Raw genomic sequence first — 27,198 nt, forward strand, 5'->3', positions numbered from 1 at the left:
GGAAATAAACTTGGTGACAAAAAGAAACTTTAATTCTAGCCCGACGTGGGGCTCGAACCCACAACCTTGAGATTAAGAGTCTCACGCGCTACCGATTGTGCCAGCCGGGCTTAAGATGTTAATGTCTATTGATGATATCATGATATTTTATTAAATTAATATCCCAGTCATATATACTAAAAGCTCACGTTCTGTCTAGCTTAATTCTTCATCCAGCCTCTGTCCACCCTCACGAGAACTGATGCACAAAGACAGTACGACCCGTTGTTGCGCTGCATGTGAATGTGGAACTTGAAGAAACTTCCTCGCTTACGCGCTTAGCCGCACATCTCTACCAGCTTGCTGGGATCTGTACCTCGATCAATATTTTTCGACACCACAGAATGTCACGAGCTGGCATGTGATAGCATCAGGAGAATGATTCAGTACGTAACGAGATCAGAGTCTTCGACGGTCTTCGCCTACGACAGATAACAATGGCGCGGTAGCACTTGTAGTGGAGCTCTTACTACACTGATCGACATCTACATTTCACAGTGCATCAGCGGTTTCAAGAGACGACGCGTATGCACAACCTGATGATCGACCCCTTCTATAAACACTTCAGATCAACGACCCGATGTGCAAAGTTGCATCTAGCGCGAGCCTCACTTGGACCCTGAACATGGTCCTTGCGCTGACCTCCATCTTCAACTCCAAGGTCGCATCCCCCAATGGCCCCATGTGGAACATGTGGGACGATGTGGAAGGCCCCATATGCACCACATCATCAAACTCGCGGAGGCGCCCATGAGCGCTTGGAAACATTACCGACCTTAGCCTTCCCATGATTCAAGACTGGAAGCTTAGCGGTTCACCGTCGCACTACGAACGTATCGGCTGCCGGCTAGCCATCGTTCTCGCTCTCTACGCCGTCGACTGCCAGCGTGAGGCCAACGCAAAGCTAGAATGACTCCTGTCCTTTGTTTCGTACGACAGTCTGTGGAGAATTCAGGCACACGAATATGGCAAGTACCGAAAGTCAATGAGGCCTGAAACATAGTAGTCTCGGATTTTAGATGTCAATCAAGGGGATCGGCTTCAACAAGACTTCGGGTCGATCTCCCGGTCTATCTTCCACCGAGACTACGTCTACTATCTCTCCGAACGCTCGGGATCACACTACGAGTCGGTCAATGTCGCCATTAGTCGACTCTTCGACACTTACTCGCCGGCAGGCACCATGACAGCCTCGAGACGGGGTTATCAGAACTTCGAGAACGCGCATGCAGACTGCAAGAGTTGGACTACATTGAGTCATTATCGCATTTCGACTTTTCAGTAAGCGTCACTGCCTGCAGGAGGTAAAGGATGACCCTCGAGTCTGTACGAGATGTCCGCATCTGGAACACGTCTGCCAAAGAGACAACATGACCGGAATTTATCGAGCTGCCTGCGACTCGACGTGGCAGTATTCCGCACAGGTCTATTCTGAACACGACACGTGCGGAGATCGATCGAGCAATTTTAATTCACGCTGAGCGTAAGTGAGGAAAAGCTCAGCACCTTAATGCCGTGATCTGTCATTTCAACATGTGCACCAAGCTACGAGGGAGTGTAGTTGCAGGAAGCGCAAAGAGGACTGCGAGACAGACCAACTTCACTGTGTCTGGGTTTGACGACCTGAAGGTACATAACAGTTGGTCAGGTTCAACAGCATGTCTTTCGTTTCTTATATCCTTCGCTCCCTCTATATCCACATATTCTTTGTCCTGAGACCATGTCCCCTTCGCTTTCCCTGCAGGTTAGGGCAGCTTCACGTGGGCTGTTGGAAAGCATGTCCTCGATCCAACACCTCCATTCATACCAGTAATGGGGGCAGCCACTGGCTAGGAGTGCTTTTCATGCCCTAAGGACAAAAGACACTCTGAACCTGAGGCTGCATGGAGTTCTCTGTTCCGATTGGTTTTTCAACACCGCACAACTGAACTCTCGGAGTCATTCCTCTATCCCCAAGCTTCTCGACCATGTTATTTGGTTGTTTCCGTACATCAGCACCATCACCAAACGACATATTTGCTGCAACCAGCTGTGAACCCTACGCGAAGACCTCCAGGACACCTCAGCATCTTTCGCAATCACGTCAAGTCTAATCATACCGGTGACCCGCTTCCTTCACTTTCACAAATGTCACCTCTTCCTCATCTTCCTCATCTACCTTCACATACTCTTTCCGTACTCTACATAACCTCTCATTCCAGGGACTTCCCATCTCCAACTTGGAAGGGTATGTAGTTCAAAAGGAAGACCTCCTATCGCTTTTCAGTCGAACGATTGAGAGCAGCAACGTGCTTGTGGGGAGATGCGGGTTCGAGTCTCGCCATATCCAGTCTTTTCGCGCCTCTGGACGAGGCTTCAATAGATTTAGAGGACTGACTTGCGTCTAGTTGAAGGGAGAGGGCAATTTGATTACTATTTTCAAGTGAAGTGTGCGAGGAGATGAGAGAATAACTCCGTGTCTGCTTGCTGGAATATAAGGAATCGGTGACTATGCACCGACATGGAAGATAAAGGAAAACCAAATACATCATCGCCCTGTACGTCGCCATCCAAGTGCTGGATTCATCAAAACACCTGGCGCCTCTTCTCTAGCAGCTTGCTGTATCTCTCCTGAGCTTGCCTTCGCACTTCACTCTGATCCTGCTCTTTCTACTTCGAGAACGTGGAGGTATTTTGAGATCGAGCCTTTCTTGCCAAAAACTCCATGTTGGACTGACATTTTAGACCAGTAGAGCTTGTTGATAGCTCATGCGCTAAGCCGTGTAACTTACAGTGAGACAGGGACGTTTTGCACAGCCACTTCGGAGGACCAGCCAGCCAAACAGCGACAGTAATGCCGACAATGGCCACGCAGACACCGATGAGGGACAGTATGGCTTCCTTCGACCATCCAAGATCTTCGTGGGTTGCGGCGCGTCTGCCAAGGAGCTGACTGTCGTACAGTGCACGCCAGTGATGAGAAGCGCGCTATGTTTCAACAAGAAAGAAGAGCTGGTTTGCGGATGGATCGAATAGAGGAAGGTGCAGAGCAAAAGACGAGGTGGGGAAAGCGCATGATGCGTGGTGTTACTCTTGCCGAACATATCATTAATATTTTTCTCTACTACTGCCGCTGCGTGCCCACGTGGATCAGTGTCCGTGTCGTGAGGTACCTGTTCCAAAACCTTGATGCCCTATTGATGTCGTCTGTATATCCAACGTGTTCAACATGGCGGTTGGACTCGGCATAGTCAAGGTCGTCTGCTTTAATTATAGCGCTGTATGTCGTATGAAATGACACTCTATGATGTGTCTGTTACGTGGCGATTGTGGCCGTTCTGGGCATCATTTGTTGAAGCCTTGTTTCTCTGACCTTCATCTTTCTTGTATTGCTTCACACAGGCAGCCCCTCCTCATCAGGCGCATCAGGTGCTCCTGTCACTGCGCCGTACACCTTGATCGGAACCTGTACCTCGAAGCTTTCTGCTGGTAGTCGTTGTGCTGCAGCCAGGATGACACCTCTGTCGTCACTCGATATCTCTTCGAGCAGGTCGTCAAACGACTGCACTCCCCCATCCTCATGCGTGACACGAGGTGTGATAAACTCGATCCTCAACTTCCACTCCAAGCTGATGCCGCTGGTAATGAACTCTGGTGTTGCATTCGGAGGTATCGTAGGTGAGAATGCCAGCTTCTGAGCGAACAGCGCGTTCTCGGAAAAAGAAGCATGGGCTTTCTTTGTTACACGGTAGATGGATGCATTGGATCGAAGCGCGATAGCTGGGTCGACCTTCTCCGATGTTTCAAGTGAGATGTGGACGGAGTAGCACGGTATGTGTGAGTCAGTGAAGTCGATCACAGCCAACATGGTCTCCCCCAATCGATATGCAGGTCGAGCCAACATTATGACTGCAACTCGACGACCGCTACGGGCGATTTCGAATCTATTGGCGCTCTGGTTTGCTGCACCTGTAAGATTACTGCGGAGAATGGCCATGTCGATGGATTCCTTCATAGTTTGAGGATGATGATCTTCAGCTATCGATGATCGTCCAGGTATTGTGTCGGTTGGCGATAGTAGACCCACCATACTCGAGTTTTGCCGCGGTCGTTCCAGGAGGTTGTCGACATATGTGAGAAACTCGGCGAACGGGTCCTGACCTGGTTTACTGGCAGCAGCTACTTTTTTTGCTGTCGAGACCGAGTTGGTGCCTGCTGCTGCATCAATGCTCGCAGTTCGAGCTTGATCACGCAGTATGATGTATGGAGACATCAAGTCATGACCGAGTATGTCTCCACGACCTTGTAACTATTAGCGACATTACGGTTCTAGCGGCATGCTGACATACCATTGACGCTGCTGAAAACCCGGAAAGGAACATCGACATGCTTCACTTGTTGCTCCTTGGTGGAGCCTGCTCGCTGTGTACCGATTGTAAGATGATAGTTGACCTTTATCGAACGCCCTTTGTGCGATGGTGGAAGTCCTCTCGGCGTTGTGAAGCTGTAAGTATAGCTGCGACTCTCGCCAGGGGCGAGTTTGAGGTCGACAAACAGGATCGACTGCGGCGTGGTGATAAGTGGAACCGTTTTGGAGCTGGCTGTGCTTCTCATCTCGCGAATACTCGATGGTTCGGAGGAGCCCAGCAATCCACCGAGAGATTCTCCTATGTTGCCCCAGCCTAGTGCCCCAAAGAGCCCGCTTTCGCGCTTTGGTCTCTCGACTCCGACCACGCCACCACTCCCCTGGCCACCTACGACGCCCTTCCTCTTCACTTCCTCGAATGGTGCCTGGTTGACTAACGAACCGTCCAGGGTGAATGATCCCATGATCTGCGCATATCCCATCATCAGCAACTCCGGCTGAAGCTGCCGCTTTGGCGGTGCCAGATGGCTTGCTTGTCGCTGATGCAATGCTCGTGGCAGCAATCGTGCGGAGGGATGAGTGACATACTCGGAGGCCAGAGTCTCTGACGAGTTGTTGCTCATAGAGTAGAACTCGCCGCTACTGCGTGGTGTACCTTCCATGCTAGACGCCGATATTATCCTGGCGACAGGCGAGAGTGTCTCGAGGTGGGGGTTCGTAGGCATTCGGCGCCCACTATGGGTTGGTTGTGGAGAGTGAGCTCGCGCTCGCGGTACCTGCACAGGCGGAGTAGGCACAGGCGGAGTAGGCACAGGCGGAGTAGGCACAGGCGGAGTAGGCACAGGCGGAGAATGTACTGGCGGTGTGTGCGCCGTGTCTTGCGTCTCGAGTCGTTCTGGCGAAGGATCGTTGGTTGGAGGACCCATTGGGAATTTGAAGTTAGACGACAACGACTCTGACAGCTTTCGCCCTGCGGTAAAGAGGGCCGGCGTGCTCGGCGCGGTGGCAACGCCCGGTCTCCTTCTCGGTGGACGCGCAGGGAATGTGAATTCGTTCGATGGTTCTTGTATGGTAGGGGGGAAAGACGCCCCGCCTGCGAGAGGCGAGGGATGCGTAGCTGAGCGGAAGCCAGGGGAAGACACTGCAGCTCTGTCAGTCATTGAAGTACATCATCTGCGTTGCTTGTACCTGGATACGAGGAGGGCCCGTTTGGCATGACCTGCATACTGGCAGACCTGCCATGCCCCCGGGTCGGCCGTGTCGGCGTGGCGCTGCCGTTGTGGCTGCCTCCAGTCGCAGCATCGGTGCCTAGCGATATGATTGATATCGACCTCCCGTGCTTGTGACCCCTGCCGCTGTTGCCAAATGCCCCACCCGGTGATATGGGCGATCGCGCGTCTCCAGCGACAGAGGATGCATGTAGTGATTGCGCTGGACGATGGCCGTGTCGGTGTGGAGAGCCTGGTATCTGCGAGACAAAGGAGGAGTTGCGCGATATCGACGGTCTCGAAGACGAATGGACAGGGGGCAGCTTGCGCTGTCGCTCTCCGCCTGGCGCAAAGCCATTGTGTTTGCGCGCCGGTGAGGGGTCGCGTCCCTCAGGGTTTGCTACGTTCTTGAAGGTGATTGTGCATTGCACATCTTCGCCGGCGAACACGGTCGAGTCCTTCCATTGTACGAATACCCGAATGTTCGACGAGGACATGGTAGGGAGGGCAGTCGGCGCGGGCGGCGGAGGTTTCGCAGGCGGCTCATCTGGCGTGTCTGTCCAGCGTCATGACGATTGTCGTTTACAAAGCTCCCAAGAATGTCAGCAACACCAATTGAGGGCTGCTGAGTGTTGCTGTCATGCCTATCCCGTCATGCAACCGACGACATGGTCCGCACGGGGCTAGCCAACCGTTCCCGAATCTTAGCGGCTAGATCTGCCAGCCAGGGTTCAAGCTCGTTCATCTCAAGCACGTCGAGACCAATGCAAGGAGATGCATTCACCCGGAGCCGGGGTAGAAGCCACAGTGAGCAGTCCGAGCAAGATCGCATCTGGAGGCATTCGGTGAGACCGCTGCAGTGCAGAGATGGTGTCTCCATGGAGCGTGGTGCAACCTCGTCACGGGCTGGCAGCTTCAGGTGCCCTGGTCAGCAGCTTTGCTAACAGTCGTCGACACAGACAACTGAATACAGACAACTGAATACAGACAACTGAACAATCAGGGTCAGATACAACTGCAGCCAGCTTGTTGTCTCTGGGCTCACATGTGCCGGCCGTCGTCAGAGCCTTGCTCGACGGCACTACGGCGCTCATCAGCTCCTATGTAGAGCTCTTCTTCGTCCATCAACCAGAGCGTCCAAGCTTGCAATCGTCTCTTGTCGGGAACCACAAGCAGCTCTCCCATTCTTACCAGAAGACTTGCAGGGTTCTCCTCTACCCGTGTTCTGGAACTGCAGGTACCGTGCCCTTTACCGCGTACAGCCCAGGAGGCCCTCCCAGCTGAATGCACAGCAGCCTTGTCCAGCCCACAACTAAAGCTGCCTCGTGACAGTTGACACCTCGTAATTCAGAGGTTAGAGCAAGGCTCCATTGGTTGCCATGCCGTCATTCACAGCCACGTCAAGTTGCTGCACGCAAGCTTCACTGGGAAAGCGGGGACATCTGCTCTAGATTGACGTCACCATGAAGCTAGCTGGCGCATCACTCCAACCCCTCCACACCCTTTGAACAGATCATTCACATCAATTGATCCCCCGACACTAAACAGATCTACAAACACCTCACCCCTCTATACACACAATGGACAAGATCAAGGAGAAGCTTCACATCGGCTCCAGCCGCCGCAAGTCGCAGCCTGAGAACGACATCGCCGCTACGTCCGGCACGTCGAACACAACGCACAGCACCACCTTTAACTCTGGCCCTGGCCACGCTGCGCCCGCTGGAGCTGCCACCACCGGTTCCCACGGCAGAACTGGTAACACCATCGAGGACACTTACGGTATGTGAAGCTAAGAAACGCATCGAGTTCCCTATTGCATGCACTATCATCCATTGTCACGACGCTGTACTGACCAAGCTATAGAGGACCGTGGCAGCTTCGATGAGGAGCTCGCAAACATGTCTCCTGACGAGCGCGTCGCCTACCTCAAGGAGTACGACGACTCCGACAAGCACGGCGAGCCCAAGACGGGCGGCCTGATCGAGAAGCTGATCGCACGCGGCAACAAGAGGACTGAAGAGCAGCTGGCACGCGAGCACGCTGAGAGGACTGCTGGGCAAACCAACATCGGCAGTGCAGCCGCCACCGCTGGCCAAAACCCTGTCATTCGATAGATGGCTACCAAATCTCATGACGAGCAAGAGCAAAGGCATGAAGGAATGATCTGAGTGGAGAATGAGCGATCCAACGGTATCATGTAACCTCACCTTAACAACCGGTTGAACACCTACAAACTCCTCATCAATTGCCTATTGTGAACACTCTTCTACAGCTTGCATCGAGGACACTCCTTGAGATCACTGCACCGAACCTACACACTCGTCAGCGCGGACACCCACATGCATCTTCTGAAGTTAGGTTTACTTACCCATAGCACCTAACATGCTCCAGCAATGCATCCACAAGCGCCCTGAATCTTTTCGTATCAACCGCGCCAAACTCCAAATACTTGCACAGCTGGTGCCACGCCTGGATCGGTGTGACTTCGTTCGCAAGACAGAACGCCGACGACAGCGACAAAAGATTGTCAAGGCTACTGGCAATATCGTCTTTAGTACACGATTCAGATGCAATGAGCTGGTCTTCGACAAACGAATGGTACGCTGCCAGCTCACTAGGACCGGCGTGGTGATCGAGGGGGTAAGGATTGAGCGGATCGAAGACAACCGATTGCGCGCGTTGTATACACGGCTTCTCCAGTCTATACAGTGTCAGCCTGCGAACTGTAGGGTGGTGGGTGCACGCACGTCAAGACGAATTCCATAGCCATGTCTGCGTGGCTTGCTGACATGGACCAGCTCTGCGACGTACTCGGCCGCCGCACTACCGCGTTGCAGGCCTCATTCGGTACGTCTTCTACAACAGACTCTCGCCCCCAAGTCAGTACACCAGCGGGCATGCTCGGCCATTGCTCTTCGTTATTATAGCTTGTGTTCGTTGATCCAGCGTCCACATCGCCCCCAAACCATTCCGTATCCCAGTCCATACAATGGATTGGGGTCTGCTGTGTATCAAGCCGGCTTCTCAACTGCGCAACTTCGAGACCCAGCGCATCATTCTGCTCCTGGACACTGCGCGCTTTAGTGCGGAGCGCAAGAACTTCAGACTCGAGGGCGTGGATGTACACCTCTTTCCTCTCACGGTGGTTTCTGCGATGAACGTCAATACGTATCTATCAGAAAATAGGGATAGCCATGCCTTTGTGCCCGACGCACTTGTTCACGGCGCTTCAGGTACGCTGCGCTGGACTTGTCGGTGGGTGTGGATGTGGAATCACTCGTCATAATCACGCTTTCCCTCGCTGAACGCTAGGAAGGGCTCGAAGAATGGGGACTGATCTGTCATCTCTCTCTCCACCTTGCTTGCACTTATGAGGAGTCCAAAGCATGCGGGAGTACTGAGTGTGGTCATTGTTTGCTTACTGCGCCTGCAGAGCGAGTTGACAAACACTATGCATCCAGACCAGCTCGAGTGAGTTTCCGTGTATGCAAAGGATAAGCCAGTGTAACGAAGGTTGTTTTGACGTATGGGCGTGACTTTCATACCCCTTGTCGCTGGATTGGGCAAGTCCATGCGTGTGCTGACTTGTCAGCTTCGTGTTTTGCCAACACGTGCCAGCCCGTTGTTCACTTTCTCCGCGGTCGTGGAGGTTCTCCGAATGCTCTGATGCATCATTGTGTCGGGGCCATGCTAGGCTGTGTCCGTAGGAAACTAGTCGACTGAGCAAGACGCAGTTCGACGCGTTGCCTTATGCATGTGCAACGTAGAATGTCTTAATTTGAGGATTATGCGTCTACAAACATGACCTATGTCAAAATAGACGTCCAGCCCATATATACAAGTGGTATCTCTTAAACAATGAACAGTGTTGCCTTTCTGTCTTCCATATAACGCCTGTAAATCACGGTCGCATGACCCACGTTCAGCTCAATGCTTCCCAAACATCTCCGTCAACGGACTGACGCCCATCCCATGTCCCGCACTTCTCGGCGAGTTGATGGTAGCATCATCGCTCGGCGCCCAACTCATGTTCTCAGTTGGTATCCCACTGCTCTCCCCATCTCTTTCATTCTCCTTGTAGCCATCCGGTCGCGGCAGACGGGCTTCCTTCCACCTCGCCGTAGTCGCAGGTGAGTAGGGTACTGCGCTCTCAGCGTGTAGTTCTGCTGGTATGCTGTTCAAGCTGATAGCTCGCTTTTGTTCTGATGGGAACGCCATGACGGCCGGCGAAGCAAGCTCGGTGAGCGGTGTGCCGCCCATCTCTTGTGGTGGGAGCGGCGCGGGAGCTTTCATGGCGGTGTTGTTGCCAGCGCCAGTGAGATGGTGTTTCGACCCTGTGTCTGAGACTTCGGTGGTGGCGAGTTCGTACTTTCGTGTGTTTTGGCGGCGTTTGCGGAAGAAGAAGAAGGCGGCGAGACCAAGGAGGGCGAGCAAGAGGACGACGCCGACTACGATACCGGCTATAGCGCCGGCGCCAAGTGATGAGGACGAAGAGCCGTTGTTGGTCCCATCATTTGGTGGGTGGATTGTAACGACCTGTGCGGCCGGGAGCGGGTCAGGGAACGTGGCCTGGGCAACCGTGAAGTTTGCCCTCTCGTAATCTACTATTATGTATGCCTCCTGTAAGAGCGTCCGCCCAAGTACGTATTGTGTATCGTTTGCAGCGCGGCGGATAGGAAAGTATCTTGTAGCGTTTGCGTAGTACGGGTAGGAGGCTTGAAGATCGAATGCTGCGTATGGTAGCTGGATATTCGTGTATTTCGTCGCTGTGTCCTGTAGCGAGTTGACTAGCTTCACTGTGATGATAGGGTTGAGTGCTGTGAGATTGGCGTGTATTGTGTCGTTTACGAGGTAAAGGTCGGTGTATGGATCGTATGTGAGGCCGAATGCTTGCTCGAACTGTGTACATATGTCTGTTGGTAGCCAGAGTTGAGCTACTGTCGAGTCGATGACCGAGAAATGTGCTCCAGAAGACAGTGAGAAGGTTCCCTTCAAGGTGTTCGTGGCCATGATACTCTCTACGCCAACCGTGAGCAGTTTCGAAGGGTCCGACGAAAAGGTAAAAGAGAAATCGTTCGCATTCGGCGTAAATCGTGTCGAGTCATAACCACCCAAGATCAAGCTTCCGAACACCGACTTGAGTCTATACTTTGCGCCAGCTGTATATGCGTAGGACAGACTCGGTATCCGAGAGCTGTTCCGAAGGTTCCAGATGAGAGACTTTTGGGCCCCGCTTAAGCTTGAGAAACTGGACTCTGCCTGACCCAGTGGGAGGACCCCCATGAAGTAATCCATGTCCGCAATCGCAGCGACGACTTGATGATCGATCGACGTGACGTTGGCGTCTGAATCGGTGTCCACGGCAGCACCCAGCACAACATGGTCATATCCAAACAGTCCTTCTGCGGTCATGTTCAATGCATCCTCCAGATCCACACCGTATTGCCCTATTGCCGACCATTGCGTCGATCGTGCGACCTGAAACCCCGTATTCTGTGTCGAATCGAATATCTCTGCGCCGCGCAAGTTTGCGCAATTCGTAGGATCGGTCGGTTGATTGCACCCCTCAGGTGATATCACGTATGTGACGCCGCTCTTGGTGGATGGAAGTACGCGAAAGTCCTGGCCTGGTATCCCCACACTAATTTTGAACGTGCTCCAACTCCCATCGTTGCCATCGAATTCCTGGGAGAGAGGGACGCTGTACGGTGCGACAGCCTTGGAAGTGGACATTGTAGTAGCGAACGTGGGTATAGAGAAAATTAGAGAGAAGCCAAGGTGTATCAGGTCATGTGCATTCGGTCCAAATCACAAGACGTTCAGCTATGTAGCGTGCATGTCGATGTAGTCGCGAAGCACGACGTTGAAGTCGCCTTCTCGAACGTCAGAAGGTCAACTTTTCCAGATCCGGAGCCCAGACGAGGGCCTTATCGAAACAAAAGGAATGGTAATCTGGGGAGGTTCCGGGACCGTGAGGAGTCGTTCGGATCATGGGTCTCTGCCAGGTAGAGCTTGGCTAACAGCTGTTTAGGGGGCCTATCGAGCCAGCCAATATTGACCGCTGCACCATGATTCGGCGACACTGGGGGCGTGCAGGGAGCCGGACGCGAAAAATACGAGGTACCACGGTAGGGGCGCAGACAGAGCGATGGGATGAGGTCAGGGGTGGAGTCTGGTCGATCATAAAGCCAATGAGGGAAGGCGCACCCAGAACGCCAACGCGTTTGATCTTGAAAGCTGACCTCAAACCACCAACCTCGTCAACAACATCCTAGCGCTGTCTGCATATCAGCACGCCGGCCACTCAACTAGGCAAACTCTCTTAAGTACTTGCATTTGAAACGCGCCTTTATGCACGAAGTCAGCTCAGCGCCAGCACCATTTGCCGTGTAAGTGAGAACAGCTCAATGCTCGCTTGGCCTGGCCAGCGCTCGCAAGGCCCAAAGCGGACAATTTCATACTTATGTGCTACCAATCGAGGGTTGCATTCCACGTTTCCTCGGCCAGTCTCCCGGGCTGGAATCTGATTGGTGCTCCTGAAGTTCAACGTATCGAAACAGAGCATAGAGCCGCCGCTGCTTCTGAGCGCTGACAGATGGTGCAACAACGACAAGAAGACCTGATGATGCGTTATCGTCGAGACTACAGAACCTTTGGTTGATTCGGCTGGGCATGCTCAGCCGTCGAGGCACGGCCACATTTCGTGTGATCTGCTGCAGCTCATTCGCGGGTGCCTTGCTTATCCATCCGCTAGCTGCCACTAAAGGATGAGCGCATAGATCACACAGCTGTCTATTCATAGCGGTCCAGTCTTCGGACTTGCGTATGTTTTCAATCGATACTTTTCGCATCTCACGGCTTGTTTTGGCACCGTTTCCACCCACAACTTGCGCTGCGACGTCTTTGTTTGCACTTCGCACTGTCACTGGTTCATGTACGAGAGGTGAAGGATGTGGAGATACGCCCTGTTGGGGACGGCGTCTCTCGCGGCCGCCTATAACGGCACTTCAACCGACACAAAGAGTAGGGTTTCTCGCATTTTACGTTTTTTTAGATGAAAGGCTAATCAGAAACAGGATGTATGTCTACTGACTTTGGCTTGTTTGCCGTCATTTCTAACTTGTTACCAGATGGCAACTCTTCAATTCCAGCAGTGTCTGGTAGTCCTTCAGTACCAAAACCGGTCTACTCTGTAGCGGACGTGACGTCCTCTTCAAACATCGCCATATCGTCTGATAGCCAGAGCCCAGTGTCAGACAATCGCTCGTTACAGAATCCAGGCTACTCAACGGCGGATGCGGCGTCTTCATCCAACACTACCACAGCTACAGTGATCCAGATACAGGCGCCTTCAGTTCACACATACGCACCCACTCAGCCGTCTTTAGAAGCTTCATCAAACAATGATTCCAAAGGATCGTCTGCTTCGATGAAAGCCAGTTCGCTTGCGTGGAACTCACATTATCCCACTGCTTCGCCAAGGATCAGCATATACGTACCGTCTAGAGTACCGTACCCCTACAAAAATGGTACTGCGGCTTCCAGCGCATGGATTTCGACCATTACCCCAGTCTCCAGGGGACAATGTACAGGCTGTGCGCTTGCCGCGTTGAACCCGATAACAACATCATACGAGTCAGCTTTATTTGGAAATTGGACAAGCTTGGTAGTGACCGAAACTCTTCTTATAGAGTTCGTTACTTACGTGGACAACTCGACAATCGACACAGTCGTTACCGAGACGAAGACCGTCAACCAGACTAAGACGGTAGACAACTGGATTACCGATACTGCGGCAGAATTCAACATCTACCTGCCGACTCCAGGCCTGGACTTGACTTTGGATGTTGGACCGACGTATGTGATCTACACGAGTCTCTTTGGTGGCCCTGACGCTGCCGTACAAATCAATGCAACGGCGCAGAACAATGCCACGCACAGCGAATTGAGGCCGACTCAGAGCACTTGTCGGCCACACGTTTCAAGTTTGAGGAATTGGATACCAACCCGGACTCAAGACTGGGACTTTTTCATCCAAACCTTCGCCAATGGATCAACCCCAGAACCTACAGCCATGGACACCCCCGTGCCAGTACCCACCAAACTCCAGAACTTCCTAGCCCAAGATCCAGACCTTCAAGTCCACTTTCAGGGCGCTGATATTGCTACCTGTACTTTGGCAGGAATCTCAGATGTGTTGATCGGAGACCCGAATAGAACCTTTTATCCTCCAGCTCCAACGTCGGCAGCTGAGGTGTCAACCCAACCAACAGTCACAGCAACTACTCGACCGGCAGCGACGACGTTCTCGCCACCGGCATTCTCAAGTGTTCCAGGCACTAATACCTTCCTTTCGACAACGTACACATCAACGTCAAAGCACATAACCAAACAAGGTTGTCTAAGGTGCGACACGAATCCAGGCGATCTACCGAAAACCCCGAAGCCTACAGAGCAAGACCCCAATACGAATAAGATCAATGATGATCCAGTCCCCACCAAGTCGCCCAATCCGAAGAATGACGATGCACCAAAGTCCAACGATAATCCAAATGGCGATGGTGGCCCAAAAACTGATGACAAACCTCAAGATCAGCCCCAAAACACACCCCAGAGCCCTCCAAAGCCCGATGTCAAGACAACACCAAGCGTACCAGACATTCTCAGCTCGATTATCTCAGACAACCCCAGTCTTACCAGAAAACCGCAAGAGCAACCCACAAACTCAGGACAAACAATCACCATCGGCAACAGCGTAGTTACCGTCAAGCCTCAACCGACAAAGCAGGGTCAAGGTGGACCTAATCAGCAAACCAACGCACCTACGATGGTCATCATTGGAACTCAGACAGTCACTGTTGGCCAAACCACGACGATCAATGGTGTTCCTGTCGCTGTACCCACTGCTGGAGGAGGATCTACAATCATAGTTGGCGACAAGACCATCGGTCTCAACCCTCGAATAACCCAAGCACCATTGCCAGTTCTAACCGTTGGACATAACACGATTACTGCGAACTCGCAAGGACAGTTCGTTGTGGGCATGCAAACGCTGCAACGAGGTGGCCCTCTAGTGATACTAGACGACCACACACTAACCCTGGGCCCAAATGGCAGGATCGCAATATGGAATAGCGCCACACAAACCCTGGTAACCATGGCTGGCCCTTCTGGCGCTCCCGCTGTGACGTTCGGCGGACAATCCATCACCGCCAAACTGCTCGGCGGAACTACTGTCTTCGTCCTCGGTGACAAGACCCTCGCACCGGGCAGCGCAGTCACTGTTGACGGCACAACGTTCAGTCTTCCATCTGGCTTCCACGGCTCCAGTGTCGTCATCAACGGGCAAACGCAACGCCTCAGCGCCGGCCTACCAGCCTTGACAATCAACAACTCACCCATTACAGCAACAGTAGTAGATGGTACTACCGAGTTCGTCCTCGCACCCGGCCAGACGCTTACACCGGGCGGTGTCCTCACTATCAGCGGCACAACGTACAGCCTCCCAACCGCAGGGCAAGCATCAACTATCGTCATCAACGGCGCGACGTCCCGCCTGAACCCGTCTCACTTTCCCGTTCTACCCCTGAGCAGCGAGGAGGTAACCGCCACCGTAGTCCACGGCACTACTGCCTTCGTCTTTGGGCCAGACGAAACACTCACGCCTGGCGGCGTAGTTACAGTCTCAGGTACTACATTTTCTCTTCCCGCCTCCGCCTCAGGCTCGGTTGTAGTGATAAACGGCGTAACGTCCACACTTGCACCCGAATCAGGCATGGGTCCGATTACGTCCGCGCCTCCAATCATTGTCGATGGAAAAACCATCACCGCAACAACGCGCGACGGAAAAACAGAATATATCATCAACTCCGCCACAACCTTGCTTCCAGGCGGCCAGATCATCATAGATGGGACAACATACTCTCTAGCACCTGGAGGCACAGCACTGATTATCGATGGCAAGACGAGCATCATTTCGAGTACACCAGCGAGTAACAGCGCGAGCACGACCGGCAGTGGAAGTAGTTCAGAGACAACAAGTGAGCGCGGCGCGGGAGATTTCATTGCAAGCGGGATTGGAGAGTCAAGTAGGAGTCAGGGAGCAGGAAGTTGGACGTATGGCAGGCGAGCGAATAAGTGGGTTGAGAGCTTGGTGATGGGTGTAGCGGGTTGGCTGTTGTGGTTTCTTTGATAAGTAGGGGTAGTTTCTGATTTAGCATTCAGCGTGGCGTCTTGGGATGATTAGGAAAGGCAATCTGGATAGGCCATATGTTTTGGGAGGGTACACAAGGTTCAAAGGTTCACACAAAAAAGCTCTGGGTTCGTACGGAATACACGGAGGTCTAATGATAGCACTTGGAGCAATAGGCACAATGATGACTATTTTACTTCAATTGGAATGAATAGATATTTATACATGGCATGATCAACTGTGAATCCATATCGAGTGTAACAAAATGTCGCTGAGTGTTCAAATCGAAATCGTGAATCATGCCTCGGTCTCTCCACAAGGCCTCGCTTGTTGTTCGGTCCAACCATGCTCGCGCGTCCATGCTCGTCTCGGTTCCCCCGCATACGCTACCATTCCCACGGGTCCATCCCCCCCATTATGTCGTGCCTCGGCTCGTAGGAATTCGGTATGTCACGTGTTTACAGCTTCGCGGCCGGTGTGGGTGAGACAGGCTGAGGTAGAGTTAGCTTGTACTCCACAAGCGTATAATATCCTTCAAACAAGTACAAGCGCGCAAAGTAACGTGATCAAGCTTTTGCATTCTGCTTCTAGGCCTTCATTGGACCTTAACATGGTGGGTATGGTAGTTACAACATAATCATTACGGTAAGGAAAGGGTGCGAGAGTCTACAACTTGGAGGCAGGCCTGGAGGCACCTACGTTTGTGATCTCGTTGTACAGCAGCCTAGTGTATGTTAGCGTACGTCTCTCTGGACTACGATGACTGGTGTTAGACTTACGATGTAAGGAACTCAGCGTAGTCCTCGCCGGTGACCTGGCCCTCGAAGTACTTAGCCGCCAGCTGGAACTTATTGCCCTTTGGTGCCTTCTCGCTCAGCTTGTCAGTCTGCTCCTTCAGCAGCTTCAGCGCGTAGTCCTTGGTGACGGTCTGGCCCTCGGCGGTCTTGACGCCATGCTTTGTCCACTGCCACAGCTGAGACCTCGATACCTCGGCGGTAGCAGCATCCTCCATAAGGAAGTTGATGGGCACACATCCGACACCACGGACCCAGGCCTCCATGTAGCTAAGACCGATGTCGAGGTTCTGGCGGATACCGGCCTCGGTGATCTTTCCGGGCACGTTCATGTTGAGCAGGTCATTGGCGGAGATGTTGACGTCCTCGCGGCGGACGTGCATCTGGTTGGGTGTGGGCATATGCTCGTTGAAGATGTCGGAGGCGATCTTGGCGAGCGCAGGGTGAGCAACCCAGGTACCGTCGTGGCCGGCGCGCACCTCGCGGAGCTTGTCGGACTTGACCTTGGCCATGGCGGCGTCGTTGGCCTTCTGGTCGTTTTTGATAGGGATCTGAGCGGCCATACCACCCATGGCGTGGACGCCTCGCTTGTGGCAAGTCTTGATGAGAAGCTTGACATAGGCGTCCATAAAGGGAGAGGTCATGGTAACGGCATCGCGGTCGGGAAGGATGAAGTTGGGGTTCTGGCGGAAGCGCTTGATGGTATTGAAGATGTAGTCCCAGCGACCGCAGTTCAGGCCGGAGGAGTGGTCACGGAGCTCGTAGATGATCTAGTGGGGTTAGCAATTTATCGCTGTCATCGCAATGGGAGTGACTTACCTCGTCCATCTCAAAGGCAGCAGGGATGGTCTCAATCAAGACGGTACCACGGATGGTTCCACGGCGCATGCCAATGTAGTCCTGAGCAAGGTTGAAAACATCGTTCCAGAGCCTGGCCTCAAGATGCGACTCCATCTTGGGCAGGTAGAAGTATGGGCCGAATCCGCGTTTGACGAGCTCGTGTGCGTTGTTGAAGAAGTACAGACCGAAGTCGAAGAGACCACCGGAGATGGGCTCGCCATCAACAGTGAAGTGCTTCTCCTCGAGGTGCCACCCACGGGCACGGGCAATGAGTGTGGGGAGTGTGCGGTCGGTGCGGAGCTTGTACTCCTTCTCGCCCTGCTTGAAATCGACCTGGCGGCGAATAGCGTCGTAGAGGTTGGCCTGGCCATTGATCATGTTGTCCCATGTTGGTGCGCTGGAATCTGGTGGTCGTTAGACCAACTATTCAAAGATAGCTATACTCCCTGCTTGCTTACCCTCGAAATCTGCCATGTATGTCCAGACATCAGAGTTCAATGCGTTGACGACCATCTTACGGTCTGTTGGTCCAGTGATCTCTACCCGGCGATCGACAAGACCGGGAGCTGGTGGTGCGCCCCTCCATGTGTCGTTCTCGCGGATGTGCTTGGTCTCGGGAAGGAAGTCAAGGAGGTTTCCCTTGTCAAGCTCAGCCTGACGGATTACTCTCCTTTGCAGGAGCTCCTTTCGGCGGTTGTTGAATGTGCGGTGGAGGAGGGCAAGGAAGACAGCAGCATCCTTGCTGAGAATGTGACGGTTGGAGTCGTTCAACTCGCCGAGGATGTTAACCTCGCGGAGGATAGAGTCAGTGCTGGCTGCCATTGTGGTTTGAAACACTGTATGATCTTTGTGTACTATGCAATTGCGTGTATACTCAAGGCATAAACAGTGAGGAATGCGATGGTGTATGCGTGCGGAGAGGGCAGGGCGGCCAGGCTATATAATCTATGTCACAAACGTCACCCATCTCGAGGCTGGACCGAGGATCTTCTTTGTAAGGTCTGATGCAGGCTAGGCCGGCTACTGTGAGTGGTGAATCAGAGCTTCGCTCGGGCGGAGGGGATGGTTAGAGAGCTCCCAGCTTGTGACGATGCCAAGGTCATAGCTCAATTGCGGGGATAACGCGACCCGATCAGCGCAACAACCTCAGCAACGCTGCGAAATTTTGTAAAATTCCAATCATGGGAGACGGTGCTGCTTATCGCATGTGGCAAGCTAGAGTCTCAAATCCGCTAAAGACCGGGATGCAGCAGGGTGGTGGCGTCAATTCACGGCTATTGCAGGAACTCGTGATGCTCGCGGGAGACCACCCGAGGCCTGCGCGGCGTCTCCCGATTGCATTCACCACCATTACGGCCCGTTGGAGCGCAGGTAATGGCCGGCACTCGCTGTTACGGATAATGTGACAGAGCCTCATCGAGTAACGGGAATGGTGCGAAGTACAGATTGTTGCCAGCGCCACACATCGGCGACGAGAAGGTCTTACGTACCGGTATGATCGAGCAGTGAAACATCGATTAGCGAACGTATGTATTATGACTACAACTTTTCTACAACTCTCGAAATCGCCTTTCCTCTCAACATCACCAACTTTTCAGCGTATGTGTACATATTAGTTCTCGTTGTCCTATCAAACAGACTTTAAGGCAGTCTAGGCAACGCGACCAATGACCTGCTTGTTGTGCTTGATGTTGATATCGCGAATGAACACAGCGCAGATGAGAGCCAGCGACAGCATGCAAATACTGGTGATCAGCATAAGCCTTTGCGAGTCACCATAAGCCCTCGCAATACCCATGCGCTCAGGAGAGCCCCACTTATACGACAATTGCTTAGGCAAAGCAGCGTAGATATCGTTGATATTGACACCCTCCGGAACGTGCTTGTGAAGATTCTCGCGGAAGGTCGCAGTCCATATCGCCGCGCTAACGGTCGAACCGACTGCACTACCGATGGAGCAGAAGAGGTTGAGGATGGCAAGAATGACAGCGATATGCTGGTGATCGGAGGGTGCCATCATCGCGAGCTCACCACCGATGACAATGGTTCCTCCAGCTACGGCCGTGAAGATCTGTGTCATAACGATGTAGCCGATGCTGGTACCCGGCTGGCGGTAATGGATCATGAGGCCGATCGCGAGAATATCGAGAGGCAGCGCAAAGTACGCGATGGTCCACTTAAAGCGTCCAGTATAGCGGATGAGAGGCCCAAGGATGAAGAAGCACCATCCGCATTGGACGACACGGAAGACCTGGGTCACGTATGAGGCCTCGGTGACACTAAGATTCCAGACGACTTGCAGCATGGAGGAGAAGTAGGAGCCCCAAACCGAGCTGTTGAAGTAGACGAAGACAAACATGCATCCAGCCAGGAAGACAGTGCGGTCCAGGAGCAGCTCGTATGGGATGAATGTAACCGGGGCGAAGAACTTTTCCCAGATGGGAAAAGCGATCAGAAGGATAAATCCAAAGACGATCATGCAAATGATCATAGGCGACTTCCACTGCTCGCCTTGGTAGGACCACAAGCTGAAAGGCAGCAGGAATAGAGCCATACCAGCCGTCAGGATTAAGATGCCGATCAGATCGATGTCCACGCAGAACTTCTTGATGTTGGCTGCTGTCCATTTGACCTTGGTCTCATCGAGCAAACCCATCTTCTTAGCCTTGCGATCGTTATAAAGCACAAGAACGGCGAGAGGAACTACGATAACAGGGATTACGATAGCGAAGATCCCGAAACCCCATCGCCAACCTGGGCCGTGCAAGACGGATTGCGCAACAGGTCCTCCGATCCAGGTTGTGATGATATAAGGTGAAGTCGCGAACGAGAGCATGAGAGCACGGTTTCTTAGGCTGCTGGTATCGGCGATGAAGACGGTGAGGATGTACGACACGGCCTGAGATCTATCAAGAGGTCAGCGATCAGGTCTTCAGTTGTCCAGGATTCTCTTACCCAGTAGATGAGAAAACCTGTGCAGCTGCGTATGTCTCAACGTTTTTGCAGCCAGCCATCATGATATATCCTACGATCCACAGAAAGAGCGAGACCAGGAGACCTTGAGGACGGCCCCATGTGTCGAGCAACTTCGCAAGTGGGATCTTGAAGAGACCACCAACTATCGCGGAGACAATACCGGTAGCAGCAGTAAGTGAATGAAGTCTGAAGGCACTGACAACATAAGGGTTCAGGGCGCGAACGACGACCTCCTGCAATGCAGTCACGAAGTAGATCCACCAGATGCTGGAGGCTGTCAGCGTTTGGAACCGTTGCCCACGCATTTTTGAATACTTACATCACATAAGCACCGACAAGATGCCACTTCGTCCAGACAGTTGTAGCTGCCTCGACCCTCTTGACACCTGCCTGTGCATTGGCAGTGAATGTAGCATCATCGTTGGCCTTCTCCGAAGGAGTGGAAGACTCAGCGCTCTTCTCCGCATCGACAGCAACATTGGTGACAGGATCGATAGGCGTGACTTCCTCCTTGGTCTTGCTCTTCGCGAGCGTTAGGGCCGTAAGGAAGCCCATGGTGACTTTCAGGCGCTGAAACTTGACAAGGAGATCAAAGTTGATCAAAGTAGACGACCCTGGCCATCCAAAGCTGCCAACCCAGCATCTTTATCCCTTGTCGCATACTGTCTGATCACTTCCTTTTTCCTCTCACTACCCACAATTCACGTACGCGAAGCACTCCCGACGCAGTGGTTCATCCATTGAAGCCTCAGCATTGTGGTGTGTCGTCCCGTTGTTCGTATTGACATATGCATCTTTTCTGCTCCAGCCGACTTGGCAGTACTAAGTTTATGCTTCTCGCAGGCAAGGCTACCGATCGCAAAGGGAAAGTTGCAGTGAAAGTGGAGTGGTGGTAGTCCTGATGGTCACTAGCGCCATCAGATAAGATTCAGAGTTTTCAAGATCAGGCGCCCCCTGCCACACCTGGGCACGCTTGAGGCGTTCTCGACACATACTCCGACGTTCGGCCGGCCACGGGATCCGATTAGATTCGTCGAAGGATCTCTGAAAGATGGTGGAAGTGCGGCACAGTTGACGACCGTTGAGAAAAAGTTGTTCACGAGAGTTTTGAATGGTGGCCTTTTTGTGGCCTTTGAATGCTCCTGCTTCATGCGGACGAATTAGGCAAGTGCCCCCGAGTGACAGTGATTCCGTAGGAATAACATTATTGCAACCTTGGAAAATGGACTGACAGCCTCCAGGGCTTCACTCGAGATCTCGTCTTCTCTCCTCAGTGCAATCGACACTCTTTGCTCAGTGGCAACAACATGCAGGTCAGGATCATTGTGGCGCTCTACATGAAGCTTCCTGGATAGTGAACGCAGGGTTACAGTAGACCATCACACACATCAACAACGGCCCCACAAGCTCGTATATAGCTTGTGTAACATGGTGCTCGTGCCGTGTGCCTTTGGTGGGAGCGCCGAAGCTTGTGAAGGTACCAGTTACGGTTCCACCCGATTGTCCGAATGCTCGGCTTCTCGCTGCAAAGGATCACTCGTGGATTGCGCTGCGATGCTTTTTCGGCTTCTTCCTACATCAAGTTTGATGTGATTCATCGGTAGGTATGAGTCCAAGAAGCCGGAGCTATCGTAAGTGCTCACAGTTGACTGTCAATGGGCTGATCACTGATCTCTAACACGATCAATAACTGCGACAAATAGTTTAAGACCCGCCGGTTTGTACGAATGGCCATGGCCGAGTCTGATCCACATCACACATGTTTTGATTCGATCACAAGATGTCTCTAACGCCCAGTCTGTGACCAACGGACGGGACAGTGGTGGCGATGGCTGTTCATCATTAAAGTACTCCATATAGCTGACTATGCTGTCATCTAGGGTCCCGTTCTCCAATTGTTACCGTTACTGCTTGCCGACATCCGTTACCGCGATTTTCGACGTCCGCGATCGGCCTTACAATGTCCTCGTTACGGGAACCAGCAATGGCTTGACTGCAGACGGTCAGCGTCGATCTCGTGAACACTGCATGACTTGGATGAGGGCTTACGCTCCGACTTCAGACTTGCACCGCAAGTACCGCTCGCTGAGCACGAGTAAGACGTTGTCCCATTGATTCCAGCCTTGAACGACGCTTCACCCTCGATCCTCCCTCTGAACGACTGAATCATTTGGCCAGGCTCGACTACGTGGATGAACTTGAGCTTGAAGTCCGAGCCCCAGAAAGCGCCTTGGGTGCCAGCGTAGACCTGGATTGCCCAATGACCCTTCTCTGCTCGGTCACAAGGGTAAGTTCGACCCTCGCTGTACTCGCCACTGTACCACTGGGCCTCACAGTTGATACCTTGAATACCTGCAGGGACAGTACCGACGGTGTTCTCTTGTGTGAAGGTGTATCCGTTCGGGTCAGTCACGTTCGCCCGAATTGTTGTCCCTGTAACACATCAATGAGTGTTCAAGCAAGTGGTACAGACATCTACATACAAGGATAACTGCCAGGTCGGCCATTGGGACTGTTATAAGATACGGCAGTGACTTCGAACGGTTTCAGTGCATCTTGACGGGACTCGAGAGGTGCAGCCGTGGTGCCAGAGCCGAGTGCCAGGGCAGCAACGAGCGTTGAGACGGTGAAACTCATATCGAGCATACCTGGTACAGCTTGGGAAATATGTGCTTGCCGGCGATGTCTTGTCCTGCTTGAAGTGTGCTTGAATCAACGGTGCTGTGGACAGTATTCGACGCTTGGGAGCTGGGCTTTATACTGAACAAGACCAGCATTCGAACCACGCTTGTCGTCACAGTGCCCCATCAGCTTGGCTTCTGACAACATACCTCATGAGCAGCTGCATCCCCCAAGCAAAGCGGATTCATACTTCCACGAGCCGTATCCAGGCACCAATGCATGGCACTTGAGGTGACATGCATCCTGCTGGTTCCTGCATGCATTCACTTGTTCACCGGTCTCTCCGAAGAACACATCGAGCATCAGAAAATCTTTTTGACATCGACCTCTTTGACTCGCTCTGGTGCTTCTGTTAGCTACGGTCGTTGCCTTCCCGTTATGTCGTTCAGCTCGATGTATCGTTGAGTGCAATGGAGGGAAAACTTGGAGTTGATGGGCCGGACAAAAATAGAAGCGACGATCGCATCTGCCGAGCTATTGACTGCAGGACGTCCTATGAGCGTGGTCGATGGCATAGTAGTTGTAAAGTACCTTGCAGCAAAGGAGCGCGACCTCGAACATGGAAGTTTATTTGTAACGCATCGAAAGCGGCTAGTGTCAATACCACAGGACCAATTTGGAAGGTGAAGGATGTGATGTCAGGCTGTTGAATGAGCGCCTTTGGCCCCCAACTTCGTACTCGAATAACACCCATGCATGTGTGCTGACATGGGGAGCTATATTAGCTTGACGGCATAGGTCTCCATAAGTCTCCATGGAGGTATTCTGACTACAGATTGTAGAGGTGAAAGTCAATGAAGATTTGGTAGAAGCCTGTCAGTATCTCTTCATGCTGCATGTGATGACAGCGTGCCAGGAACCAACGAAATGGCCACTGCAAGAGCTGTAGGAGTTTATAATGTCAGATATCTAGCCCGAGTAAATCATTTCATTCTGTTTTGAAGGCCACTGATACCGGCTTGAGGTTCGCAGCTGGTATTGCGCTCCCTCAGTGTGAGAGTGGTCTATATAGTACATGGTGGTCTGTAACAAGAGAGGACTTGTGAACCGAGCGACTCCACTTTCGAGCCAAGTAGATTTGCGAAGGCACGGCGTCGGATGCTTCAACCTGTTACTGGAGCCGTTTCTGTGGCTGGGAGCAAGACTGGCTTCACTGTGTATGGCACAATCGTTAGTGCCTATTACCGACTTGATCTGCTGTAAGTGATACTCACGTGCTGGTTTCAAACTGTAGTTACAATTACCACCTGAAGAACATCTACCATTCAAGTTGTCTGCCGAATTGAACGAGCCGTTTGCTTCGAATCTTTCGAAGATGTTGGAGATCGGTGCCTCTGGCTCCACTCCATGTATGAACTTCAACTCAAAGTCATTCACATAAGCAGAAGCACCAGTACCCGGAAAGACTTGTAGCGCGAAGTGGCCCTGCTCCACGGAATTGCAAGGCCAGGTGCGACCTACGGGAGACTCTCCCCTGTACCACCTTGCCTCACAGTTGATGCCTTGAAGGCCTGCTGGAACAGTCCCATTATGTGTACCTTGAGTGAAACTGTACGAATTGGGATCGGTGAAGTTCGCACGAATATAACTCCCTACAGGTTCGAGTCAATTAGCAGATACACGAGACCGTGTGTATCGAGGATTCGTACATGGGGTACTGCCAGGTCGGCCTGGCGGACTGCTAGTCACGATATTGGTCACCTCGAAGGGCAAGAGGGTAGCTTGGCGAATCTCTAAAGAAGCCGCTGAGGTAGAGAAGCCAAGGGCTAGAATGGCAGCGGAGAAGGAGCTGGCGAAGCGCATGTTGAGATGTAGTGAAGAAGCGTTGCGGCTTGCCAGCGATCGTAGTTTGTTCGCGAATATGCTTTTGAGACGCCCTTGACGATGTTGTGTTGAATCTGTGGTATTCCGAGTTGTCGACTTTATACGTAACTCAGCTGAAGTTTGAGCGTTGATCTTGACTGCAAGCTTTCAACCTTGCTCCTTCGAGCGATACCGGTAAAGACAGGGACTTTGATCAAGCGAGGCACAAGTCCGCGGTCGTACCACCAAAAGAGGAACTTGGGCCCCCATTTTGTATTGAAACAATACAACCAATGCATATAAGCTGACATGCGGAGTAAATTGCAGCTCGTTTGGCGACAGATTTTCCATTTAATTGTTGCACTACCAGACAAGATGCCTGCAATAGGTCTCAAGGGCCGACGACTTTTGCGAGCGTCTTGCGACGATGTGAGGCTCATGATGCGACCCGGCTAACTATACACAAGCCTATGATGTTTTGGCCAGAGAATCCATGTCATGGCCTGAGCAGCTGTAAAAGCGGCTCCCTCAGCAATGCAATGGTCTTGCCATTTGATATGCAACGCCAGTGGTACGGACTGCAAAAGGTAGGGTTAATGCCTGTGGCTTCTGCTATATAAGCGTGACCCGTCAGAAAGGTTCGAGTACGATGAGTTCGCGACCACCCCTAGGATATTGCAAGAACTAGTTCGCTCAGATTATACAACATCATGGAACGCTGTTGTTGTTGTCGCTGTACCCATGGTTTGTTGTCCCTGGCTCGAAGAGGAGTAGTGGAATACCGCACGGACCATGTACCAAGACTTCGCTTACCGGTAGCGCCTTCCCACAGCGAGGAGGCATTCAATATCGTTTTTGTGAACTTTCGACTGACCTCGACAAGCCGACTAACCCAACAGACGACCCCAAAGGTACGCTTTCCACCACCGAATTCGACGATATACCAGAGTCAGCCAGAATTGCGACATCGAGACCACTCTGCGAACACACTTCCCAACCTGCACACCGCTCAGCAACGTACCGGCGCACGCGATACCAGCAATCATTACAGCTTCATACGTTTCAGCGGGGTAGACAAGGAGGGGAGCATGTTTGCATTGGTGGTCTCCAGGCAATCTCTGCGGCACTGAAATACTCAATATTGGAAGAATAGAGGCTAACAGATTGTGAACAGCAGTCTTCTGTAATCTGCAAACATGGGGTATCTATGCACGCTCCCTTCTTCACACATCACCAAGACTAACATCCCCCAGTATCTCTCGCGACTCTCGCCACAAGCGCTCCGCTTCCGGTGCGAAGCGCGCATACTACCGCAAGAAGAGGTAAGCAAGCTTCTTGCATAAACCGATCGCATCTCAAGTCATGTTTCTAACATGGCTTCAGGGCTTTCGAGAAGGGCCGCCAGCCTGCCAACACCCGTATTGGCGCTAAGCGTGTCCACCTCGTCCGCACCCGTGGCGGCAACCGCAAGTTCCGCGCCCTCCGTCTCGATGCCGGTAACTTCTCCTGGGGTTCCGAGGGTATCGCCAAGAAGACTCGTGTCATCGGTGTCGTCTACCACCCCTCCAACAACGAGCTCGTCCGCACCAACACCCTGACCCGCTCCGCCGTTGTTCAGATCGATGCTGCTCCCTTCAGGCAGTGGTACGAGGCCCACTACGGCCAGTCCCTGGGCCGCAGAAGGCAGGCCAAGTCTGGCGAGAAGGCCGAGGACATCAAGAAGTCCAACTCCGTCTCCAAGAAGCAGGCTGAGCGTCTCTCCGGCTCCGGCAAGGTCGACTCCGCCGTCGAGAAGCAGTTCGAGGCTGGTCGTCTGTACGCTGTCGTCTCTTCCCGCCCCGGTCAGTCCGGCCGCTGCGACGGTTACGTCCTCGAGGGTGAGGAGCTCGCTTTCTACCAGCGTCTCCTCAGGAAGTAAGGGTGATGTTTGGGGATTCTTCGGTGCATTGGTCAGGTCACAAAAGGTGTTTAGTCATGTATCTGGTCTGCACAAGCGCAGAACTTCGAATGAACAAGGCATGATAGTGCCACTTCTCTAGATACCACGAGTCTATGAATTCTCGATTTCAACGTTACGTGGGCATTCTTTTCGCCGCTTTCACTCTTCTGACGCTCACGTTACCGCATGTCCCAGATGCTGGTAATCAAGATATTTGACATGCATTTATGGCGACTCTGCTAAAATGCCTTTACACAATTCCTTTCCGCTGTGGAAAAAGTGCAGGAATTTATTGCGCTAGTGTAAACACCGCCCGGCGACCCACCCACCAACTTCACCGAACACCGAACATGTTTCTAACATTATCAGATAAGATG

At 52.6% G+C, this 27,198-nt stretch overlaps 10 protein-coding genes and 1 non-coding gene across 11 annotated transcripts; 3 read left to right on the forward strand and 8 right to left on the reverse strand.

Moving 5' to 3' along the window:
• Nucleotides 1–37: 37 nt before the first annotated feature.
• BU25DRAFT_t132 lies at nt 38–110 on the reverse strand. Its single transcript has one exon. It is a non-coding gene; the product is annotated as a tRNA-Lys (tRNA).
• Nucleotides 111–3,124: 3,014 nt separating this feature from the next.
• On the reverse strand, nt 3,125–6,294 carry BU25DRAFT_415129 (Rgp1-domain-containing protein). Its single transcript, XM_033707471.1, has 3 exons — nt 5,573–6,294; nt 4,368–5,525; nt 3,125–4,320 (listed from the first exon to the last, which is right to left on the reverse strand). Exons 1-3 carry the CDS (start codon nt 6,087–6,089, stop codon nt 3,413–3,415), a joined length of 2,583 nt encoding a protein of 860 aa, XP_033556825.1. The 5' UTR covers nt 6,090–6,294; the 3' UTR covers nt 3,125–3,412.
• Nucleotides 6,295–7,457: 1,163 nt separating this feature from the next.
• On the forward strand, nt 7,458–8,085 carry BU25DRAFT_415130 (uncharacterized protein). Its single transcript, XM_033707472.1, has 2 exons — nt 7,458–7,906; nt 7,964–8,085. Exon 1 carries the CDS (start codon nt 7,494–7,496, stop codon nt 7,707–7,709), a length of 216 nt encoding a protein of 71 aa, XP_033556826.1. The 5' UTR covers nt 7,458–7,493; the 3' UTR covers nt 7,710–7,906; nt 7,964–8,085.
• On the reverse strand, nt 7,837–8,879 carry BU25DRAFT_462735 (uncharacterized protein; the record flags this gene model as incomplete). Its single annotated transcript, XM_033710543.1, has 4 exons — nt 7,837–7,906; nt 7,964–8,296; nt 8,343–8,744; nt 8,833–8,879. 4 exons carry the CDS (start codon nt 8,877–8,879, stop codon nt 7,837–7,839), a joined length of 852 nt encoding a protein of 283 aa, XP_033556827.1.
• Nucleotides 8,880–9,309: 430 nt separating this feature from the next.
• Nucleotides 9,310–11,629, reverse strand: BU25DRAFT_415131 (acid protease). Its single transcript, XM_033707473.1, has one exon. It carries the CDS (start codon nt 11,326–11,328, stop codon nt 9,523–9,525), a length of 1,806 nt encoding a protein of 601 aa, XP_033556828.1. The 5' UTR covers nt 11,329–11,629; the 3' UTR covers nt 9,310–9,522.
• A 1,395-nt stretch (nt 11,630–13,024) lies between these two features.
• On the forward strand, nt 13,025–15,787 carry BU25DRAFT_351865 (uncharacterized protein; the record flags this gene model as incomplete). The annotated part of the gene is made up of 3 exons (XM_033703375.1): nt 13,025–13,735; nt 13,976–14,929; nt 15,197–15,787. The coding sequence occupies 3 exons, from the start codon at nt 13,025–13,027 to the stop codon at nt 15,785–15,787; spliced, it is 2,256 nt and encodes a 751-aa protein (XP_033556829.1).
• Nucleotides 15,788–16,493: 706 nt separating this feature from the next.
• Nucleotides 16,494–18,422, reverse strand: BU25DRAFT_207536 (malate synthase). Its single transcript, XM_033701162.1, has 3 exons — nt 17,880–18,422; nt 17,401–17,825; nt 16,494–17,351 (listed from the first exon to the last, which is right to left on the reverse strand). The coding sequence occupies exons 1-3, from the start codon at nt 18,241–18,243 to the stop codon at nt 16,563–16,565; spliced, it is 1,578 nt and encodes a 525-aa protein (XP_033556830.1). The 5' UTR covers nt 18,244–18,422; the 3' UTR covers nt 16,494–16,562.
• A 650-nt stretch (nt 18,423–19,072) lies between these two features.
• On the reverse strand, nt 19,073–20,952 carry BU25DRAFT_351805 (MFS general substrate transporter; the record flags this gene model as incomplete). The annotated part of the gene is made up of 3 exons (XM_033703372.1): nt 19,073–20,327; nt 20,377–20,664; nt 20,717–20,952. 3 exons carry the CDS (start codon nt 20,950–20,952, stop codon nt 19,073–19,075), a joined length of 1,779 nt encoding a protein of 592 aa, XP_033556831.1.
• Nucleotides 20,953–21,933: 981 nt separating this feature from the next.
• BU25DRAFT_494949 (cell death in tomato 1) lies at nt 21,934–23,034 on the reverse strand (the record flags this gene model as incomplete). The annotated part of the gene is made up of 3 exons (XM_033711819.1): nt 21,934–22,390; nt 22,447–22,830; nt 22,881–23,034. The coding sequence occupies 3 exons, from the start codon at nt 23,032–23,034 to the stop codon at nt 22,353–22,355; spliced, it is 576 nt and encodes a 191-aa protein (XP_033556832.1). The 3' UTR covers nt 21,934–22,352.
• Nucleotides 23,035–23,988: 954 nt separating this feature from the next.
• BU25DRAFT_425580 (uncharacterized protein) lies at nt 23,989–24,882 on the reverse strand (the record flags this gene model as incomplete). The annotated part of the gene is made up of 2 exons (XM_033708356.1): nt 23,989–24,671; nt 24,729–24,882. The coding sequence occupies 2 exons, from the start codon at nt 24,880–24,882 to the stop codon at nt 23,989–23,991; spliced, it is 837 nt and encodes a 278-aa protein (XP_033556833.1).
• Nucleotides 24,883–25,751: 869 nt separating this feature from the next.
• BU25DRAFT_443096 (40S ribosomal protein-like protein S8) lies at nt 25,752–26,800 on the forward strand (the record flags this gene model as incomplete). Its single annotated transcript, XM_033709341.1, has 3 exons — nt 25,752–26,083; nt 26,136–26,204; nt 26,266–26,800. Exons 1-3 carry the CDS (start codon nt 26,079–26,081, stop codon nt 26,798–26,800), a joined length of 609 nt encoding a protein of 202 aa, XP_033556834.1. The 5' UTR covers nt 25,752–26,078.
• Nucleotides 26,801–27,198: the final 398 nt, after the last annotated feature.

This window comes from Macroventuria anomochaeta (genome assembly GCF_010093625.1).
Source record: "Macroventuria anomochaeta strain CBS 525.71 unplaced genomic scaffold BU25scaffold_43, whole genome shotgun sequence".
Lineage (NCBI taxonomy): Eukaryota > Fungi > Ascomycota > Dothideomycetes > Pleosporales > Didymellaceae > Macroventuria > Macroventuria anomochaeta.